Source organism: Juglans regia, chromosome 16 (assembly GCF_001411555.2).
Source record: "Juglans regia cultivar Chandler chromosome 16, Walnut 2.0, whole genome shotgun sequence".
NCBI classification, from domain to species: domain Eukaryota; kingdom Viridiplantae; phylum Streptophyta; class Magnoliopsida; order Fagales; family Juglandaceae; genus Juglans; species Juglans regia.
In genome coordinates, this window is record NC_049916.1 from 28,112,437 (window position 1) to 28,125,451 (window position 13,015).

General features: G+C 34.7%; 2 protein-coding genes across 8 annotated transcripts; both read left to right on the top strand.

The window, feature by feature from the left end:
- Nucleotides 1-663: 663 nt before the first annotated feature.
- On the top strand, nt 664-7,224 carry LOC108999176 (E3 ubiquitin-protein ligase MBR2-like). Of its 7 annotated transcripts, none has more exons than XM_018975983.2 (5): nt 664-1,024; nt 3,134-4,628; nt 6,438-6,536; nt 6,614-6,754; nt 6,907-7,224. In XM_018975983.2, the coding sequence occupies exons 2-5, from the start codon at nt 3,273-3,275 to the stop codon at nt 7,036-7,038; spliced, it is 1,728 nt and encodes a 575-aa protein (XP_018831528.1). In that variant the 5' UTR covers nt 664-1,024; nt 3,134-3,272; the 3' UTR covers nt 7,039-7,224. The 7 variants fall into 7 exon arrangements, with proteins under 7 accessions (XP_018831528.1, XP_018831526.1, XP_035542338.1 ...); XM_018975981.2 differs by having other exon boundaries at nt 710-1,024; nt 3,067-4,628; XM_035686445.1 differs by having other exon boundaries at nt 710-1,005; nt 2,899-4,628.
- A 3,401-nt stretch (nt 7,225-10,625) lies between these two features.
- LOC108999178 (transcription factor bHLH95-like) lies at nt 10,626-12,956 on the top strand. The gene is made up of 3 exons (XM_018975988.1): nt 10,626-11,000; nt 12,002-12,469; nt 12,617-12,956. The coding sequence occupies exons 1-3, from the start codon at nt 10,626-10,628 to the stop codon at nt 12,716-12,718; spliced, it is 945 nt and encodes a 314-aa protein (XP_018831533.1). The 3' UTR covers nt 12,719-12,956.
- The last annotated feature ends 59 nt before the right edge of the window (nt 12,957-13,015 follow it).

Sequence of the window (13,015 nt, forward strand, 5' to 3'; positions counted from 1 at the left end):
TAGGTTAGTTAGGGCTTTTATTTTTTTCCTTTTCTATAGACATATTACATCAATTGAAGCGGGGAGTGTCTTGGGTTTAGGTTGTCGTAAATGGCCTATACATAAGTGACTGGTGTTTATCATCTAATAAGTAAGTTTAATTTCAATTAAATTAGACACAACAACATCAGTCAACTAAATTAGACATTGTCTATGTTTATAGGCAAGAAATAAAGCAGCTCACTTACTCACAAGACATGTTCGTTTTGTGGATGACACTAATCAATAGAGACGTCAATGTCCATATTTTATTCCACCTAAAATCTTGTTATATATTAATTTGTAATTAGTAATACTAGATACAAGTCTCAAATAGATAAATTCTATATAAGTCTTTTGTAAAATAATGAATCACACTAATAAAAAATAATTTTTTTTACACTTTTTAAAGTGAAGTTTACTTTTTTATAAAGATTTATATAAGATTTATATATTTAAAATTTATACAAATCATTTATCATTTGTAATTGCATTGACGTTGTAATTGGTTTACATTACGAATACAATTTGTTCTGTTCTGAAAAAAAAAAAAAAAAAAAAAAACTAAATTAGACACCAACAGCATCAGCCCATTAGCCCACGCAAGACCTGTTGGATCTCAAGTGCATGTGGCTGTGTCGGAGTATCAGAGCCAGACCCAAAAAAGAGACCAACCCAATCCAACCTCCCCATAGGCACTTTCAGATCACATACCACAGATCACTGTGCCTCTGCTCGTGCTCTCTCCCTCCCTCATCCATTGCTCCCGTGCCTTTGTCGAGTTTCTTCTATGAACCTATTCTCTCTCTGATACAAGATATAGTAACTGAACGAAGATGAAGACTCAGAATCAGGGAGAAGGAGTGAGGGAGATTAGAAACGAGTCACAAACGTTTCCAAATCTGGCTCAAACTGCGACCTTTTTCTCTTTGTCCGGAACCCCAATTTGAGCGCGCATCCTCTTGTTTTTCTCTCTCGGGGCCTCAGGTTCTTTTTCCTCATCCATGTAATTCTTCTTACGGTTACCATTATAGTTTTTTCTTGTATTATGTTTTGACTTTTGGGTTTTATTCGTTTGTTTGAAGGGATCCGATTGACCCATCTAATTTTGTTTATTCCATTTATATTTGAAAATTTCGTTTTTTTCGTAAATTTATGTCCCCAAAAAAAAAAATAAAAAAAAAACTTTTTTGCAGTTGTTGAGATTTATGCTGAATCTGGTAATTTTATTGCTGATGCTATGTTGAAGTGGGCTTATTTGGAGCTTTGCTAGTTGAAGGAGTGCTGCAAGTGCAGGCGATCTTTACAAAGCGTTTTTTTATTTTTATTTTTTTGTTATCATATTATAAGATTTGTGATTTGATCATGCAGATGACTACTCTTTCATGCTCTGTCTTTAAAAAAAAAATTAAAATGTTAGGGTAGAAAAGTTTGAATTTTTGTTATCATATTATTGTCTGGGGCTCTAGTTACTTATCAGAAAAAAAAAAAAAATTGTCTTTGACTCTACTATTAGAACCATTATTGTACAATGCCCTGTTATTTCTCCCCATTTAGGAATACAATAACTATTTCAAAGTGTAATATGTCCTAGCAATTCGTTTTTTCTGGCATTTAAAGATCTCTCTATCTATCTCACTTTCTGCCCGTCTCTCTGTGGCTTTGGAATGTGTTTTAGTCTTGGGTAACTATAATGGTGGAGTTGTCTCAGGTTCAATGTTGTATGGGTGCGTGAGTTGTTTTTTCCTGTCACTAAAAAATCCATGGTTGAGTCCTTGCGATGGCAGCTTCACCTTATGTTGCTGCATCTTTTGGTTGCCTTTTTTACATTCCCTGTCGTGCTATTTCCCTATCTGGTTCAGCTACTTTCTTTCATTATTTGATACCCAAAATTCCAAATATATACAGCTATATTGACCTTCTTTGGTCCCTAGTTTTAGACACAAACTTGGGTTTGGTTTGTATCTTTTTGCTACTGGTAGGATTCCTTCCATATGTGCCCAAGAAGTGTTTGACATAAACCAGCATTTGCATCGGAAACTGGAATTTTGTTTAGCATCCTAGAAACTTTACTGGTGGAATAAATTCACCCTGATGCAAGGACAGTAGGGGTGTAAACTCAAACCGGAAAACCGGAAAACCGGACCGGACCGGACCGAACCGGACCGGTTTTACCGGTTTTGAACCGGTCCGGTCCGGAACCGGTTTTTAAAACGTAAAAACCGGCCGGTTCCGGTTTCGGAATTTTTTGGACCGGACCGAACCGGACCGGACCGGTTGATTAAAAAAAATAAAAAATAATATTTTTATATATAAGTTTTATACAAAATATTTTATATATATTAAATATTAATATATATAAGTTTTATATATAATGTATAATTATAAATTTTTATGTGAAATTTTATATATAACATATATATTCATATATGAAATAATTTCTTATTATAATTTATAAATTATTACATAAAATGTTAATACTAAATCACTAAAAGTTTATAACTAATACTAATATATAACTTATAACTATACTAATAGTCTAATATTAATACTATTATATAGTCTAATATATTAATAAAAGTATAAAACAGTTTTTTTTGAATCAATTTTTTTTTTTTTTTATAAACAAATTTTTAATGACAAATTGTGAAATTTATATTTTTAAAAAATCGGAAAACCGGACCGGACCGGACCGGAAACCGGTAAAACCGGAAGTACCGGTTTAGGAGGGTAACCGGTGCGTAATCGGTTTTGAAAAATATAAAACCGGTACATACCGGTTCGGTCCTAGATTTTATCTAAAACCGGACCGGACCGGACCGGTTACACCCCTAAAGGACAGGGATTACCTTTTAGTACACTGAAGTTGATATTAGGCAGGGTTTTGTTTCGTAGAGCACCGGTATGAGTCATCGGACTTCTCTGAATAACAAGCTAGATCCTGTAGAATGGGCGTTGTCAAATTATAGGGTATACTATCTTCTGGTGAGACAACATTTGTGAACGCAAGTACTCATGATGTTCTGAGCTTTAGTGGCTGGAATACAGGTGAACCCAGCTCTAGACTGAATCAACAAAATCAAGTGAATGATGATGTGTTTAAAATTGAACACAGGTAGTCTTCTTCGCTAAATGTACATTCTGGGGCCAGCCCAAGGTTGGAGGAAGGGTGACTTGAAGTAAATAATATCCTTTTTCCTGGGAGAGTTAATATTGGCCTTGGTGGCAGTCGGATTAGAAGTGGGCCTTTGTTCATGGAAGGCTTCAGCCCTAATAATGTCCCTCAGAATGTGAATCTAAATGAAGGATATGCGGGTAATAGTGGGAATAGTGGTGGGGGCATGGAATCTGGTCTAGGCCCTCATCGTAACAAGTCAAGTGGAGTAGAAATAGAGCAGACATCTTCTGCTTGTGGTTCATCTAATTATGTTGAGACTTCGTCTGGAAGCTCCAGCTACATGGTGGAGGACAGTACTGGTGGCTCAGGCTCTTCTTTGGGGACTTGGGGTTTATCCTGCAAGCGAAAGGCCCTTGAAGGTACTTCTGGGCAGTCTTATCCTGGTGGAAGTTCTAACTCCTTTCCACAGGCTGAAAATGCTGGATGGCGTGGTGGCTCTGCTGGTTATAGTTCTTCTAACAGTCTATTTATACTCTCCCAGGATTCTTCTGATGTTAGTCCTCCAGAACAGCAGAACCTAAGCATTGGGATTGGTATAAGAGGAGGGGCTTCTGATGCCTTTCCTTCTTCAAGTATTATGGGTAATGCAGAAATCCCCTTCAGAAATTTTGGTAGGAGACCAAGTCCTGGAAATCAGCAGGAAGCTTTACCACTGAATTTATCTTCAACAGGGAGTAATAGGCGTTCTCATATTTTCTCCTCTCATGAATCACCTAGATCTGCTCCATTTGGTGATTCTCTGGACCAGAGACCCGCAGCAGTAACATCAGCAAGTTCGGGTGGTCCCCAAAGCCAGTCTCATGCTATGCATGATCCCGGTTTGTCAGGAAACACACATCCTTTCCATTGGAATGGGGCTTCCACTTCAAGAGTGAGTGGCTTTTCAAATTCTCTCAACTCTAGAGAAAGAGGCCCTTCATTAAGAGAAGAACCAAACTTAAGAAGCATCACAAGAAATGCTACAGTGCATCCCATGTTTGTACCTGCAACTGATGTGAGAAATTCTGTAAATGATCCAACAAGTTGGAGTTTGGCTTCTAGAAATATCGGCAATTCTGGTGGAGTTACTTCCACTACTAGAGCTGGCCCCAGTTCAAGCATCCATATGTGGCCTAATTCTACCTGGATTCCTCACCACAATCCCCCGGCACAAAATCAGCTAAGACCATCCGAATCCCCATGGTCTTTGTTTCCCCCCATTGACTCAGAATCTGGAGGTCGTAGTGGTCATTTTACCTCATTACCTTCAGGCCCTTCTTCTTCTTCACAAGATGCAGCGAGGTCATCTGGATCTAATGGCCAGGGCCATCACCAACAATATCCGAGGTCTGCATTTCTTATGGAAAGACAAACTGATGATATTCTTGGTATGCCCCATTCTTTGCGAGCTTTGGCTGTTGACATTGAAGGGAGACGACGACTAATATCTGAGGTTTGCATTCTAATATTTCTCTCCCCTCTCCACTTATAAAAAAAAATATATATATTTCTCTCCCCTCTCCATGTTAACTTTTTTGGTGTCTATATTGCTTAGAGGCTATGCTTTTTTTACAAGTGCTTAGAGGCTATGTTCTTGTGTTCAATCTTTTACCATGTTTTGTATTCATGTATCAACTATTACTGGTGTGCTCATGAAATGCACAAAGTATTTTTTGATGTATAATATTCTCTTATACTAGCTGTTAATCTCTCTCGCACTCTCAGTGTGTGTGTGGATCTTTGCATTGGTAATGTGCCTAGTAGTAATGGTACAGTTGCATATGTTTGAACTCCCTAAGAGTTTTTTCCCTTGTTTCAATATATCTCAAGATAATGTTTGGACGTTCTACAGGAAATTTTATTCATCTTGATATTATGTTGGCCTAGAAAAGTAAACTAAGAATTGCCATCTTCATAACTAGCTTTTATCTGCAACTTACGGCCTTGGGTTGAACCACTGTAGATGGGTTTAAAGCTTTTTAGTTTAGTTTTATAGTTTTAAATTAGTAAAAAAGTGAACATTGATCCACACAGATGTAGGATATTATACATCCCAATTCAGTGCAAGTTTTCTCAATTGATAATTTAAGCATATCAAAGCAAGACAGACTCCATTTAACTATAGTTAATCTAGGACAAAGCAGACCTACCCTTGGATTACCCATCACTTTGGTTGTGCCCTTTGGATGTTGGGTGAGGAGCACCTGGAGCCATCATCTTGTATCCATAGTCCAAACACCCCTGAAACTGGCCCAACGTCTTAAGAAATTGGGCTGGATTATCTTGTAATTTTTTATTTGCCAACACACATTTTTAAAGAAAAGCTTGCTGCATGGTTCATCAAAGTTTGGTTGAAATCGTGAGTATTGAATTTATTCAGTCTTTGTCTGTATAATCAAACATTTGAGCTATTGGCTTGCTTGTTCAGGTAACTAATTGAAATTTATAAAATACGTGTTTCAACTTTTAGCTCTGGGGTCTTAACAAGTATTTTACAAGGGAGTGAGAAGTCTGTGGTGTATTTGAAGATGTTCTTTCTAAACACTCTTTACCAATAGCTGGTGGTCCACACTGGGGTAACACCCGTTGTCTTTAATACAATTTATCTTATCAGAAAAAAAAATGAATAATCTCCTTCACCAGTTATGCGGTGCAACTAATGGTAGACAAAAAAAGAATTACGAGTATGGTGTTGGTGCATGGATGATCAGTGTGTGATTATACCGGAATGGATGATTATCTCATTGTATTCTTACTTTGATATGCTTTTGTTGTAAAGCCGGTGGCTTGACTAGGTGAACCGTGAACTACCTTTTATGACTATGGTATATGGTTCACTGTTTGGGTATCATGTGTAGCACATGTAGAGTACTTTCTTATGGATGACATATACGCAAGATGCTCTCATACATTTAGTTTTGCGAGCTCCCTGCCTCCCATCCCCTTGACACTTAAAATTCTCCTTCTTATCCTTTTGTTTGATCAACTCTATGAACTTGAGAAGAAGCATATTGGACCACATGCTCTGTGTACCTTTCATTTACACTTAAAATTTTTTTCCTTATGATTCAGCATACTCAAGCTGCCAGCAGATCCTTGCACTTGTGAGCAAGACCTTGACATGATGGCTCTTTAGGCACCCACCTTGTTAGGACTCACTAAGATGCTCTGTTGATCCAGAAAAATGCGTACTACGTACTTGCCATTTGACACATGCTATGGCTTTGGCTAACATTTAAACTTCATATTGGTGATATGCCAGGACTATATGTTTTTTGACCCGTTCATATATCATGGCATGGCTGATGTGCACGACATGCACAGGGATATGCGGCTTGATGTTGATAACATGTCTTATGAGGTATGAAAAGAAAAATTATTTTCCATCAGCATTTCTAGTAGAAATTGTTCTCTTGATACAAACGGTTTGGATATTAGGAACTGCTGGCATTGGAAGAACGCATTGGAGATGTGAACACTGGACTGAGTGAGGATAGCATTTTCAAGTTAATGAAACAGCGAAAACATTTAACTGTTGCACCAAATCCTCCAGACTTGGAACCGTGCTGTATCTGTCAGGTATGAGCTATCTCCATCTGTACTCTGTGCATGTATTTTTTCTGCTATATTTCTAGTTTCTACCTTCTGTTTTCCTTTTCATCTCTCTAGTAGACTGCCGTCTTGGATTGCCGTATATAACTTTGTTTACACTGCTTGAACCTTTGTGGCAGGAGGAATATGTCGATGGGGATGGTCTTGGGACACTAGATTGTGGGCATGATTTCCACACCGATTGCATCAAACAGTGGCTAATGCAGAAGAATTTATGCCCCATTTGTAAAACGACAGCCCTGTTGACATGAGAGGGATGATGACATTGTCTAATCGTGAAATGATTATTTCCTTGCACAGATGAATCAACAAACCCATAATTGGGTTGATAATAACTTAAACATACCTTTCTTTCTGAACGCAGTTATCTTGTTCACGAACTGCATGGGTTCACGAAGACGAAAAGGTGTAGTTATCTGTAAGAGGGAAAAAAAAAATGCTACTTAATTAAGTCATAAAGGATTTGTCTATAACTTTGCAACGAATACGTTCATATCTTCATGCGAATTATATATATATATACACACACATTAAAAGTATATTTGTCACATTACGAAGCATTGAAAATGGTGCTGGAAATAAGAATTTAACTTTTTTCGTTATACCTATCAGATTGGTTAGATTTTAATTTGGCTCGTCTCATTATATGGTGTGATCACTGATGATCTCCTTCTCGGAATTGAATTTCGAAGATAATTTTATCGTATAATTTCTTTAGAACTTATTCGGTTTTGGTATAAGATACGCTGCATCTTGTTCATAGTCCCATAGATTTAAAGAGTTATATATATATATATATATATGTATTCGGATGTTAATTTCATGTCTTTGAGTCTCATGATCCCCCCCAATAAAGATAAAAAGTTGTCACTTGTGCTTTGCCGACGGTCTCCTCATCTTTTACAAAATAGACATGTTCGGTCTAAGTGGCCAAGGAGAACCCAAATTAATTAATCCACTTCCAGCATATCATATTACATATATATATATATATATATATATATATATATGGTACCACATGATTTTTTTTTTTGGTTCTAAAATTCTTTAGCCTTCAGAAATAGGATTGAAATTCAATTAAGAGACAAAGAGTTGATCATTAATAGTAATTAAAATTGATACAATTTGCATATCTTTCTGAAAAAGCTAGATCATGCATGCATGCATGCTTACATGATGATGTATTATGAGGTTGCCCTCAAGCCTCTTAATTCTTTATAGGAAATAATAAAATGATGCAAATACAACTGTTACAGTACAACAGTTACTTAACTTTTCAATAAAATTATTATTACTTTTTTTTGTTTTTAATTCAAACTTCTAAAATAAAATAAAATTCAAATAAATTTTAAAAAATTAATATTTTATTAAATAGTTGGTTAAGAATTAATGTATACTAATTCATGTATTTATAATTTTTTTTTTATTACGTGTCAATTGTTGCCAACCCAAAAATATGTAGTAATAAACATATAATATCCTGACATCTAATCATCACATATGACGAAACGCTCGCATCTTTTTCCTGATGAAAAAATAAATAAAATAGCTCGCGTGTTACTCGGAATATCTAATGATTAAAGACAATATTGTCTTTTTGCTTTAATGTGATCATGAAAACCATGAAGGATGATGTTACAGCTATTGTTGGGATGTAATATTATTTTATATGTATTTTATTTAAATAATTTTTTATATAATTTTTTAATATTTTAAAAAATAAAATAAATTTAAAATATTATTAAAAAAATATTTTCTTAATCAGAAAGTAAAAAAAAATATATTAAAAAATATTTTCTTAATCACAAAATAAAATAAAAAATTATAAAATATTTTTTATAATTTTATATTTTACTTCATGATTAAAAAAATATTTTTTAATAATATTATATTTAAAAAAAACAAATATTTAAAATGGTCATTCTACAGCCCCGTTGGGAGCTCCCGTTGGATTTAATATGTATTTTTTTATGTGTATTTTTTTAATTTATTTTTTATATAGATTTTTTTTTACACTTTTAAATATTTTTAAAAAATAAAATAAATTTAAAATATCATTAAAAAATTTAATCAGAAAGTAAAAAAAAAAAAATCATTAAAAAATACTTCCTTAATCACGAAATAGAATAAATATTATTTTTTATTATACTTCGTAATTAAAAAATTATTTTTTAATAATATTATAATTTTTATTTTATTTTTTAAAAATATTTAAAATTATTAAAAATATCTATATAAAAAAAATTAAAAAAAAACACATAAAAAAATGTTAGAGCCCAGCGGGAGCTCCCAATTAGAGCACTCTCATTGGAATGGCTAAATTAAAGTACATTTTTTATGAATGTAAGATGAATTTAACTTTTAGCTATTCCATTTTTATAAATCTCCACATTGGAATAGCCATTTTTTTATTATATGACAATAAAATAATATAAGATGAATTTAATTTTGACTATTCACATCAAATTTTCAAATTGAATTATCCATTTATTCATTATATAGTAATGAATAATTAATAATTTTGAAAATTTTTTAATTTTTTTAATTATAAATTTATTTTATTTTATCATATTTTACTATTTATAATATTATATATTAATTTGTAATTGTATTCTAATTATATTTTTTCAATTGTCATTTAAAATAGAGAGATAAATAATTAATATTAAAAGGAGAGAGAAATAAATAATATAAAAAGGATTTGATGAATGAATAGTGTGTTCCAAATTTGAAAATTAGTTTGGATATTACTGTAGCTATATTCCAAATATTTGGAATATAGCTAATTCAATGTGAGCAATTTATTGACCTAATAGCTAAATTCTCATTGGATTTAGCTTTTAGTTAATCCAATGAGAATGCTACGGGAGGCCCCAGCGGGACATCTAGCATTTTCCAACCATGAATTCTAACGGGTTGCATGCATGCATGCATGGGGTAGATCATCATCTACTCAATTAAGAAAACTACTACGCGTTTCCTGCTGACAAAGGAAAATCGAAAAAATTTAATTACAATATATATATATATATGTAGAATCCAGATCATGAGATTAATTAATTTTAAGCTCAATTTCATAATCTTAAGAATCCAAAACTAGGTAAGAATATCAAATAAGACTTTGTTTATTAATTTCACTACCGATCGAGCCAATTATATATATATATATATATAGATATATTACAACACACACACACACACACATATATATATATATATATATATATATATATATATGTTGATTATAATGAATATTTGATCCATGCATTCATATTCCACCTTATATATATATACATATTTTGATCTTGTTCAAGCTGTTTCCTTAAAGAAATGTTGTTATATATATATATATATAATGATTGAATGTCAAGTTTTAGGACGAATAATATTTATCTATCTGGAAGGAAGAACTCATTTAACCTTAAACCCTAGCCAGATCGAAGACTAGGCATGTTTGTTTCCAGTTGAGGCAATCTACGTATGATGTTATATAATATATATATATATATATATATATATATATAAAATCGTAGTACTGAAAATGAAAGTTAGTATTTGGTTTGGCCAAGTGGGGCCATCATGATGCTTTGCTTTGTGGGACCCTCGAATGCTTTAGGCTATACGTTTTTGTTTCTATCTAAGCCCAGTAACGGCATCGGCTTATGATTGTATTTTGGGTGCTTTCGTGCCGGCCGAATCATCCCTCTCTCACACACACCCAAGCCTTTGCCATCTTTTTTAAACGCCTCCTCGGCCCCCATTCTCCCTCCTCGACTCCATCTCTATCTCTTGGGCTCTTTCTCAGTCGCTCACTCTCTCTCTCTCTCTGTAGCTAGCCATGTCAGAAGGAGGAGAAGGAATAGGCCATGAAAGTTTCTTATGGGAAAACCAGTCGTGGGCCTTCTCGAATTCGGACAATTCAGCTGGCAGTGAAGGGAAATCGAGCAAGAAGTTGCCAGTGTCGAGCTCGAATAGCCAGATAGAGATAGGAGCAAAAGAGGTGGCGCTGCCACCCAGTAAGAAGAAGCGGGGCCGAGGCAGTGTGGGCAAAAATGGGAATGCGAGTACTGGTGGTGATCAAGGGAAGGGAGAAGGAAAAGGAGGCGGTGAATCTGATCATGATATACATATATGGACGGAGAGAGAGAGGAGGAAGAAGATGAGGAATATGTTCGCTAATCTGCATGCTTTGCTTCCCCAACTTCCTCCCAAGGTAAAAGTATTGTAGATTCTTCGAGGGTGGAGGTTCATAGATATTGGTTTCTGATTGATGGGTCCCTCGCTAGCTAGCTATTAATTAGTTTTATATCATTTTAAAAAGAGAATGTACTCTTTTTGATCTAAATTTCCCTTTCGATATTTATACATATCAAGTTCTTAACTTTTTGGTTTCTTTTGCTTCATGGGAGTTAGAGATGAAAAAGAAAAGGTGGGTCTCGATCTGTCAATCTCTATTTTTGTCTTTTCCTCAGTTTACTACTATACGAGGATAATTCTTAAAGGCAGTACTAGATATCCATCAAAACCAAGAATTCAACCTTGATGTAACATTTGGTATAGGCCAGTCTGAAATATTTAAGCTGCATGCATATTGTCGATCCAAAGCTGGTATCCCTGATCTTGTTATTTTGTAAAGCTGCTACTCAATTGATCCTAAGATTACAGATAGAAATTAAAGGTTCTATAGGCATGCATGAGCTCGATTGAGGTCATTTTATCTTGAAGTACTTACCCTTGCATTCTATAAATTCAGTGCATTTCTTATCTAAAAAGGAATAATATGGCATGTACGTACATGTAGTTCCTTTTCCTTTTACTTAATCAATCATGTGGACATGTATTTCAACGACAGCTTTAACGTTTGACTGGCTTGCTGGTAAGTTTTATTTCAGGTTTTAAACAGAAATCAATATATTTTAGCTGAGCTGCTACGGTCTGCAATTAAAATCTACTATACCACCTAAAATATTCTTTCATTAATTAGTACCCTATATGTGCAGGGGACAAACAACCTTAAAGAAACTTCTGTCGCATAATCATGTTTTAGCTAATTAGTTACTTATAACTTGATTAATTATCAGTACTGTTCTAATTTCATTTAATTTCATCAAGATAACATTTCTATACTTTCTCGAACACTAGCAATTTATTGCCAATTTCTCAAACAAAAAGTTATCACATAATATATTTCATTTGACCTTATTAATTAATTAGGCGGACAAGTCCACCATCGTGGATGAAGCGGTAAGCTACATCAAAACCCTACACCACACTCTCCAGAAGCTACAAAAGCAGAAGCTAGAAAGACTTCAAGGCGGCGCAGCGTCGACTTTCGGCTTTGAGTCACCCATATTGATCTCGCAAAGACTATCAAGCGACTCGAGGGAAGCATTCTTAGCCGATCAAGGATCTTCAAACAACCTGGGCGCCGTTACAGCAAATAATTCTTATTCAAATCCACTTTCAGCCAGCTTGCGGTATCCCGTAAACTTTGAAACCTGGACTTCTTCAAATGTCGTCTTGAATATATGCGGTGAGGAAGCACAGATTAGTGTGTGCTCGTCTACGAAGCCTGGCCTCTTGACCACCATCTGCTATGTGTTGGAGAAGCATAGAATAGAGGTGGTATCTGCTCATATTAACTCCGATTCTAATCGGAGCATGTACAATATTCATGCACGTGTAAGTCATGCATATGTTATATATATTCTAGTACTTGACCTTTCATTTTCACTTAACTGCTGCTTTAATTTACTCGCATGTTTCAAGAGATTTCTGACATCAAGCTAAGTAATGTCAGGTGGATGGTGCTTTATGTGTATTGAGCAGGTAAGCGGAGCTTCCAATCATCAGTTCCAAGAGCCGGCGGCATTTCCTGTGGAGGAAATATACAAGCTAGCTGCGGGAGAGATAATGTTGTGGGTATCATGATCTGCGTGATCATGCATCCAGGATCAGACTTAACAGAGATCAGAAAGCTTTTCATTAATTTGGTGGGGACGGCTATATATACGGCTATGTACTTCCAGCCGCCAAATAGCCTTCATGGTCATGATATATAGCTAATTTCTGGCGTATATTTGTAGCCATATAAGCTCCGTACGTACAATTAGCTGTATGTAATTTCCAACTATCATTTTGTAAGCTGCTTTTCTTAAAGTACACATGAAGTAAGTTCATATATTGTCTTGGGGCTTTCAGGAAATATGAATTCTATATATATATATA